The following is a 10,677-nucleotide window of genomic DNA, read 5'->3' as shown; positions in this document are numbered from 1 at the left end:
AGAATCAATTCTATTCATTGAAGTATTATAGTAACAAGTTGCTAAAATAATAGAAATTCATAAAAATTTTCTCAACTTTTATCAAAATTTGTAAGTAATAATAATAAAAAAAAATAATAAAATAAATAAATGTATAATCTTAATTTATTTTTAATAATAATAATAATAATAATAATAATAAAATTGATACGAAACAAACCAAAAAAAAAAAAAAATGTCAAATACTTAAATAATTTAATAGTCAAATTTAATATATTTATTGAAATAAATTGAGTTCTAAAACACAAATTTTATTAAGTTAATACATAGTGTGAGGAAAGCATATTAAAATGAAAAACCAATTATATTTTGAAACTACTCAGGATGAGGGGAATCAAAATTAACGCTCCATCACTCGATGCATGACCCTACATTAACATGCATCGGCCGCCCTGCCCCACATTTAATTATTTAGTAAGCAGGAGACCCACCATACCCTACCTATAGTAACCTATATGCCCCATTCAACTAATATATTAAATTGAATGCAGTGCATGCACTTTTTGTATTATATGCAATCTACGTCAAGAACCAAAATTCAAATTTCTAATTAGGCAGGATGTCGAGTCAAGCTTGTTTAGAATATAAATTATACTTGCCTCTAATTGCTAGTATTGTGTACATAGGATGAGTAGCCATACATGCATCATGTAAATCTTTTTGTAAGTTTTATTCTTTGAATAATGACCTATAATGCCTCCTTGTTCAATTTGATATTTTCTAGTAATAAAACTTAAATAGTATAGAAAACTCTTTAATTAGAGGAGAATGGATGTTCACTATCATCATAAAACTCACTGATTAACGACTTTAAATGTATTTAACCTATTTGACTTCATTATTAAACATAATTATTACTTATACAAGTGTGAATAATGAATTACATTGCTTGTGTAACTCTTAATTGTTCTTATAACTGTTTACTATTTTTGCTTACTTTTCATTCGATAATTGTAAGTTCATTCATGTAATGAATCTACATAGATACAATATAATTAAGAGAGTTACAGCTAATATTATACAAATTTTTATAAATGCGGAAAACTTGGAATGTGACTTAAAATTATGCATAGTAGTATATTGTTATCCATATATTTTTTCCTTTTAAAAATTGGTAAAAACGTGTTACACGCCCCACCCAACCCTAATTTCCCACCCATGAAAACAAGCTCACGCAACTCACCGACCATGCCTATTTAAACACTGCACTCAATCCAAATCTGAACTCACCCCATGCAAATGAACTCCACCATGGAAAACTACTTCCTCTTCTTCCTACTCGCCCTCCCCATCTCCCTCTTCTTTCTCCTCCCACGGCACCGCAGCAACGGTCGTCCGCCGGGTCCTCCCGGCCTCCCCCTCATCGGGAACCTCCACCAGCTCACCACCTCCGCCCCTCACATCCGCCTCCACCGCCTCTCCGCCAAGTACGGCCCCCTCATGTCCCTCACCCTCGGCTCCGTCCCCGCCGTGGTCATCTCCTCCGCCAGAGTCGCCAAAGAAGTGCTCAAGACCCACGACGTCGCCGTCTCCGGCCGCCCCTCCATGCTCGGCCAGCAGAAACTCTCCTACTCCGGCCGCGACCTCGCCTTCACCCCGCACGGCGACTACTGGAGAGAAGTCAGAAAGATCTGCACGCTCCACCTCTTCAGCACCAAGAAGGTCCTCTCCTTTCGCTCCGTCCGGGAGGAGGAGATTTCCCGCATGCTTGAGAAAATCTCCGAACTTTCCTTTTCCTCCAAACACGTGAATTTGAGCGAGATGATGATGTGTCTGACGAATTCGATTATTTGTAGGATTGGGTTTGGGAAGAGGTACGAGGGTAGCAGGTTTGAGGAGCTGCTAAACGAGATGCAAGCCATGATGGCGAGTTTCTTCGTGTCGGATTATTTTCCGGTGGTTGGGTGGTGGGTTGACAGAGCGAGTGGGCTGTTTGGGAGGCTGGAAAAGAATTGGAGGGAATTGGATTTGTTTTACCAGAAGGTCATTGAGGAGCATCTTGACCCTGAAAGGCCCAAACCCCAGGAGGAGGACATCACTGATGTCTTGCTCCGCCTGAGAAAGGATCGGCTGTTTGCTACTGTTGATTTCACTCTTGATCATATTAAAGCACTGCTCATGGTATTCTTTTTTAAAATTTTAATTTTTAGCGATGGTAAACTTTCCAAAGACTGTATTTTAAACTGGGAAGTCTACAAAAGAAGAAACTATAAGTTAAACCAGATCTACCACATCTAACATAAAATAAAGTAGTGACAACTCATATATGAGACTGACGACAAAATCATAACTATTTTTTTTTTTTCAAAATAAATAAGAAGAGTCTTTGTCACTGTTTTATTATGCTAGTTTATAGATTATATGGTATACCCAATAATTTCTCTTGACGTACTTAATAATTTAGTCTATTGAAAAAATATTAGATATATACAATAGTATTCTACCTAGCATGTTAATTGGTATATTAGACCAACGTAAATTCAATATGTGTTGGTATTTTAACTGTGTTAATAGGTAGTTGTAATTTTTTGCATCTAACAAATCATATACATGGTAAATTTATGTTGGTCCCAACTTTTCAAATAGCATGCTAGGTAGTATATATACTAGGTGTAGCTAATTATTTGGTCTACTTCTTATGTCTTTCGATAAGACCGCTGGGATACAATATATCCCCCTAGGTGGTTATTGTGTTTCTTTTCTTTTCTTTTCTTTTTTATTCTTTTGTCTTGATTCTTGTAAAATTTTATTGATTAGTAAGTAATATATTTGACTCAAAAACTTAAACTATTAAGTCAAATAATAAAATTTTAAAAATATAAAAAAACTACCAAAATGTGTAGATTGAAATAATAAAATTCAAGATTACTTCTAATTTAAGAGTCACCTTGGATATTTTCGGTGAGGTATTTTTGATTGTAGTGTTTCAAAACGAACATAGATATGGATCATATGCTTGAGACTTGCGTAAACATGGGGTCTATATTCCTTTGTGTCTATTAGGAACATAGCACATGATAAAAATTCTTTTATCATTCTTTTCTTAATTTGATTATGAGGAGAGGCATATATATTTGGTTAATGCTCAAACTCTCAATCTATGAGTTAATTACTGAAATCTTACGAGCATAATAAAAACTTATATATTCAGACATTAGATTAGGGTTCAAAAACAAGTTTTATAATTCGAAAAAAAAAAAATTCACTGTTGCATCTCAAGTCTTATAATTAATCAAAAAAGATACAATATGCATCCTCATTAATTAATCATCTTAATCTTATTTTGTAGAATGTTCTTGTCGGTGGAACAGATGCAAGTGCAGCAGCTGTAATTTGGACAATGACACAATTAGTCAAAAACCCTAGAGTGATGAATACCACACAAAACGAACTCAGAAATTCGATAAAAAAGAAAGATCTCATAAACGAAGACGATCTTCAAAAACTTCCTTACCTGAAGGCTGTGGTGAAAGAGGCATTCAGGTTGCATCCTGTGAGTCCCATGCTTATTCCTCGAGAAGCAATTCAAAAATTTACAGTAGACACGTACGAAATCGAACCCAAGACCATAATTTTTGTGAACGCGTGGGCCATAGGAAGGGACTGCGATGCTTGGGAAAATCCAGAAGAGTTCTTGCCTGAAAGATTCTTAGGAAGTTCTATAGAATTCAAAGGACAAGATTTTGGATTAATTCCATTTGGCACCGGTCGGCGACATTGCCCTGGGATGCACCTTGGAGTGCTAACCATCGAGCTCGCACTTGCCAATCTTCTCTATTTCTTCAATTGGGAGTTGCCACAAGGGATGAAGAAGGAAGACGTTGACATGGACATGATTCCCGGCATTACCATGCACAAGAAAATTCCTTTTTGTCTCTTGCCTAAAAAGTACTATGTATGAATTAATATATACAACCATGTGGGTAGTAGTAAGCATTACCAATATGCAAAATTCTACTTCCAAGTCAATCTTATGTATGATTTTCTTGTAGTAGTTGCTACGTTGTCATAAATTTAATAAATGGTTCCTCCCGTATTTTGTAATTTTATGTTCATAGTATGTATGAACAAATTATTGGCAAGAAGATTTGATTTTCTTTTTAATCAGCTCATAGCACAAGCATATGTTATAAGTCGTAATATATTAACACCAATAGTGGTAGAGGTAGACCATAATTTAAGTTTATAAATTAAGAGGGTCTATTTGATATTGTTTCTAATTTTTGTTTTTATTTCTTTATAGTACTAAACAAACACATTATTTAAATTTTCGCTATATATTCCCTAGGTTTCTCAACATTTGATTGAAGAAATGCTCATTTTTGGTATCATTTTTATTTTTTTGTTTTTATTTAGGTACATAAAATGAACAAACATATTTGTCAAATGATTACATGAATTTAAAATTTAATTAAAATAAAAATATGCATTTTCCAATTGTATGTATAATAAGATTGTTCTTGTAAAGTAAATTTTGAAACATAATAATTAAATAGACAATTAAAATAATGCCTCCTTGTTCAATTTGATATTTTCTAATAATAAAACTTAAATAGTGTGGAAAACCCTTTAATTAGAGGGGGATGAGTGTTCACTATCATCATAAAACTCACTAATTAACTACTGTAAATGTATTTAGCCTATTTGACTTCCTTCTTAAACATAATTATTGCCTATAGAAGTGTGAATAATGAATTACTTTACTTCATAATTTGTTGTGTAACTCTTAATTGTTCTCATTACTATTTACTATTTTTGCTTACTTTTCATTCGATAATTGTAAGTTCATTCATGTAATAAATCTACATACAATATAATTAAGAGAGCTACAACTAATGTTATACAAGTTTTCATAAATATGATGTATTTGGCATGTGACTTAGAATTATGGATAGTAGTCTATTGTTATTGACATATCTTATTTTCTTTTAAAAATTGGTAAAAATGTGTTACACTCCCCACCCAACCCTAACTATGACACCCTTTTGACTAAACTAATTTCCCACCGATGAAAACAAGCTCACGTAACTCACCGGCCATGCCTATTTAAACACTGCACTTAATCCAAATCTAAACTCACCCCATGGAAATTAACTCCACAATGGAAAACTACTTCCTCTTCTTCCTACTCGCCCTCCCCATCTCCCTCTTCTTTCTCCTACACCGGCACCATCGCAACCATCATCCGTTGTGTCCTCCCAGCCTCCACCTCATCAGAAACCTCCACTAGCCCAACACCTCTGCCCCTCACATCCGTCTCCACCACCTCTCTGCCAAGTACGACCCCCTCATGTCCCTCACCCTCGGCTTCATCCCCACCGTGGTCATCTCCTTTGCCAGAGTGGCCAAAGAAGTGCTCAAGACCCATGACCTTGCCATCTCCGGCTGCCCCTTTATGATCGGCCAGCAAAAACTTTCCTACTCCGGCTGCGACCGCGCCTTCTTCCCATACAACGACTACTGGAGAGAAGTCAGAAAGATCTTTAGGGAAATAAACATGAAATCCCCAAAACCTTTGAGAAACAAAACCGAAGAAAAACACATGCCAAAGAAAAATAATCACACACACAAAACAGTATTGACATGGTTCGGCAATTTGCATACATCCACTGAGTTGTAGGGATTTCATCATTAACAGGAAAAAAAATACAAAGTGCGGCGGCTCTCAAAGCTGCGTTGAAGAACATAAAACCTACTCGGCTTAAGCCTTCACTCCATGCTCTAAGTCTGAGTAAGAAATATCTCATTTAAAAACACATAGCATTATTTCGAGTCAGGTCATCATCCGGATCAAACACAACTTGGCTCCACAAAACCCAACAAATCTCCCACTTGGAGACTAGTTCAATCACCAACATCAACTGCAATCATCCAAAAGAACAATCCCATATCCCTGCAACTCATCCTCCTGTCCTCAAGCTAGAAGACCAACTGAAGCTGCACACACCTTAGCTTTTCAACAGTGACACCCTTAGTCAACATGTTTGCTGGGTTCTTAGTTCCACCGATCTTTTCAAGTATCACTAGCTTTTCTTCAACAAGGTAACTAATAAAGTGGTATTTTGTCTATATACGCTTCGACTTTGAATGAAAAGCCGAATTTTTAGCAAGGAAAATTGCACTTTGACTGTTACTTTTAAGAATGCACATCTCATGCTTCTTACCCAATTCATCTAAGAAGCCATGTAGCCAAATCATCTCTTTTTCAGCTTCAGTTGCTGCAACATATTCAACTTCTCTAGTAGACAAAGTAACAATATTTTGTGGATTTGAAGCTCAAGATATAGTTGTACTACCCATAGTAAATACAAACCCAATAGTACTTTTTTTACTATCAATATCACCAGCAAAATCAACATCTACATAACCCTACAGTTTCAAACTTGCACCTGTAAAGTAGAGACATGTATCTAATGAACCCCTCAGATATCTCATGTAGAGACCCGAAGAATTATAGTAATTAAATAATAAAATAAAGGAGAGAAAATAATTTTTCAAAAAGGGATTTTAGTAGGGTCTCTTTGACGAGTGAAGAAGTGCTCGTTGACGAGTAGGGCTTTTCAGCTCGTCAATGGGAACTCGTGCCTTGTCAACGAGAAATTACAGAGAGAACTTCTTCCAGAGCCTAAAACTCATCGATGAGAAGAAGGTGTTCGTCGACGAGACTATCTCTTGGACTCATTGACGAGGAAATATGACTTGTAGACGAGGCCACGTGGACAACAATTCTATAAAAGGCCAAGACTTCATTTTTTTTCTTGCAAGAAACTTTCAGAAACCCTCTCTCTCTCTATCTCTCTCTCTCTCTCTCTCTCTCTCTCTCTCTCTCTCTCTCTCTCCTATGACTCTCTCTCCTTCTCTCTTAGATTTTGACTCCGTTCTTTGCCGGTTCAACGATCCGAAGCCGCCACGCTACTCCTAGGAAGTTTCTTTTCATATCTGTAGAAATAGATCGTTGTTTAGGCCAACTTGAGAACCATCCCAAATTTTGGGTAACTTAGTTATTTTTATATTTATTAAGGTATATGCTATTTTTGGGTTGAGAAAAGGTATTAGATAAGTTTATACTGAAGTTTTGTTAGGAGAAATGTACATTTTATGGTGTTGAACTGGGAACACCATGGGTGTGATTTTGGAGTAATTTGTGGGCTTTTTCATAAGGAAGTTAAGGGGATAAACTAAGTTAATATTTTTCATGAAATTATTTATCATATTATAACATTTATTTTCAGAAATTATGTATGTATTAGCACAGTGTTTGGGAATACTACAGTTGAACAGGAAAATGGATTTAATGTTATTTATTAGGAAATATGATTTCAGATCAGATTTTATGCTTGAAACATTATTCATATTTGTGTGGCATGGGTATAATTTTCATGAATTATGTTATATCAAAATATTATGATTTTCCTAGAATAAACATGATTTTCTCAATTTTCAGGAAAATTATTAATCAGTACAGAAATCATTTTTTTTTTTACAGATATTATGTAAATCAGTACAAGAGTTTCATGTTCAGTATGTTATGACATGCTGGAGTAGATGCTGTGATTTTCATGTTATGATATACCGGGACAGATGCCGTGATTCATGTTGGCTCAGATGCCGTTATTATGTATGATATGCAAGATTTCATGAAATCTTAACATGTCAGACATTATTATGATTATGAAATAGTTATGTACCAGTATATGTAACGTACTATATGTTATCAAAACTCGGATGGTTTAGTTTATATTTCACGAGCACGGTACCGTAGCTATAAGTTCAAGTTCAAGTACAAGTTCATGATAGTGCTACCACACATTTTATGTAGAGTGTGGGAGATGACAGTCGATGTGGCTTCATGGTAGTGCAGGCACTCCTCTAGCAGTTCGGGCCAAGTGGAGCAGGCCCATCGTACTTACAAACTCATGTTTGACTTAGCGTGGTCGGCTAGCCATTGCTAGGTCTCGCCTTTAGGTCGCACAATCCAGTTATGTGGGGGTAATACATGACATCAACTAGCTATCCATCCTGGGTAATATTCATGTATTGTACAATTATATAAGATGATTTTCATGTATGGTAATTTAGTACGTTATATTATGTTATGAGGTATTACGTTTTATTCAGATATGATATCAATAGTTTTTACTAGATATGATTTATGCACTGATATTATGTATAACATGAAAATGCTTATGTTGCCACACACTAGTATTATTTTATTTCCCTTACTGATAGGTGTCTCACCCCAGCCTACCAAAAACTTTCAGGGAATCTAGCTAGGCAGGCAAACCGAGCTCTGTGTCAGTAGATGCAGTTTATACTACCCCAGTGGGAAGGTGAGTTACTGAGTTAGGGTTAGATGGTTTTTGGATTATGATCCTAGATTTATCTTTTTGGTTATTTGGGATGTATATATATATTTGACAGATTAGTGGTACTTTGGTATTGTAACTGTTGGATGGTATGTATATAAATTATGTTTTCCATTGCTTAGGTAACAGAGTTATATTTCAGGTATTTTCCTGGTACCCATGGGTCTATGTTGATCATAATTATGTCAGTTTAGAAGGTTATGGAGATCATTATGTATGTTATTATTATAAAAAAAATTATGGTAAAATAGGCAGGTCGTTATAGTTTTGTATCAGAGCCTAGGTTGTTAGGTTCTATAGACTCTAGAGTGCAACGGAAACAATACCAGAGTATAGGAAAAAGATTTGAGATTTTGTTCTACAGTTTGGAGGCAGGACTTCTGTGGTGGTTTCTGTGTCCTTCCTAGAGTGACGATTTCAGGAAAGCCATCGTAGACTATTGTCGGGTTGTGTTTCTAAAGTGTAGGACTGAATCCTGAATTAAGAAAAGATGTCAAGGTAGGGGATTTTGGTTAGATGTGTAAATTATAAGAATAGAGTCACTGAGCCATGTTTATTGTCTTTTTAGGATGGACGCTGGAGGAGGTAGTGCCCATACGAGTGGTAGTGAGGGTGCAGGGTCCTTGAGTACAAGCGGGACTAATTCAAATGTAGTATTACGTAACGTAGCTCAGCAGGTTAATTCTGAGATCACTAGGAGCTCCAGAGAGCAGGGAGGCCCGTCTGTAGGCTATGGGTGCACGATAGAGAAATTTACCAAGATGAATCCTCCAGCATTTAGTTAGGCATCTCGAGATAGCCATCAAAGGAACACCGCCCTGACATAGGCCTATTATCTTACACTGGGAGAAGTGGAAAATACAAATGACGTGGTGATCGGTAATATTTTATTATTGTTGTCAAATAAAGTTGTTCTATTATCTGATTTCGAGGCAACACGGTCATCTATATCTCGAGAATATGTCAAATTTTGTGTGATAGAAGCTTAGCTATTAAATGCATATTTATCTGTGGTCACACCGATGGGGACTGTGGTAGTTTGTAGAAGGGTTCTCAAGGATTATCCAATTAGTATTCCAAGGAGGACGCTACTTGCTAATCTAGTGGTTTTTGATATGCATGCATTTGACATGATCTTGGGGAGGAACTGGCTAACTTTCAGTTATGCCAGTATTGACTATTATAAGAAGGAAGTGGTATTAGACCACCAAGGGAGTAGGAGTACAAATTTGTTGGGTCGTGCGTACGTGCCTCGTCACAAATGTTGTTAGCTAATCAGGCGAGGAGGCCACCTCTGGAGAGATGGGGGTACATGACCTATGTGAAGGAAGTGCTAGGAGGAGGAATTAAAGTTGGAAGATAACTTGACACCAATCTCTAAGACTCCAATAAAATTAGAAAGATTTAAAGGACCGGATATAGGATTTAATGCATAAAGAATTCATTTGACCCAGTGTGTCACCATAGGGAGCACTAGTTTTGTTTGTTAAAAGAAAGACGAGTTGTTGAGGATGTATATCAATTATCAAGAAATAAGTAAGGTGATAGTTAAGAACAAGTAACCACTACTCTTTATAGATGACTTGTTTAACCAACTTCGGGAACACAAGTCTCCTCCAAAAATCAAACTTTGAACAAGGTACCATCAAGTGAAGGTAAAGATAAGAGAATATTCAATTGACCTAAGTAGATAGAGGTGGTAATGGTTTGAACGAAATTGAAGAACATTCATGAGATTAAAAGATTCTTGGGTTTGATAGGGTATTATTGCCAAATCATGGAAAGGTTTTCTAAGTTATTAGGTTCTTTGATAAGTTAACAAGGAAGAATGTGAAGTATGAACAAACAGATGAATGTGAAAAAAATTTCTAGGAGTTAAAGCAACGATTCATCACTGCGCCAATACTAACAATTCTTTCAAGGGGAAAACAATTTTGTGATTTACAGTAATGCGGTTCGAAAAGGGGCTTTGATGCGTTTTGATGCAACAGGAGAAGGTTGTCGCATAAGCTTCTCGGCTACTTAAGGAGTACAGGAAGAGTTATTCCATACATGTTTTGTAATTGGCAGTAATGGTATATGCGTTGAAATTTAGAGGCACTAATTGTATGATGATAAGTAAGAGAATTTTATGGACCAAAAAAGTGTTAAGTACTTCTTTGCATAGTAGGAGTTGAATATGAGATAGAGGAAATAGCTTGAATAAATAATAGACTATGTGTACCTAATACCACTGAGATTAAAAGAACCATTTTGGATGAGACACATCATT

At 36.0% G+C, this 10,677-nt stretch overlaps 1 protein-coding gene across 1 annotated transcript; it reads left to right on the top strand.

The window, feature by feature from the left end:
• Positions 1–1,267: 1,267 nt before the first annotated feature.
• LOC131164209 (cytochrome P450 71A1-like) lies at positions 1,268–4,083 on the top strand. The gene is made up of 2 exons (XM_058121228.1): positions 1,268–2,160; positions 3,329–4,083. Exons 1-2 carry the CDS (start codon positions 1,273–1,275, stop codon positions 3,938–3,940), a joined length of 1,500 nt encoding a protein of 499 aa, XP_057977211.1. The 5' UTR covers positions 1,268–1,272; the 3' UTR covers positions 3,941–4,083.
• Positions 4,084–10,677: the final 6,594 nt, after the last annotated feature.

This window comes from Malania oleifera, chromosome 9 (genome assembly GCF_029873635.1).
Source record: "Malania oleifera isolate guangnan ecotype guangnan chromosome 9, ASM2987363v1, whole genome shotgun sequence".
Taxonomy (NCBI): domain Eukaryota; kingdom Viridiplantae; phylum Streptophyta; class Magnoliopsida; order Santalales; family Ximeniaceae; genus Malania; species Malania oleifera.
This window is presented reverse-complemented; position numbering and strand designations above follow the sequence as displayed.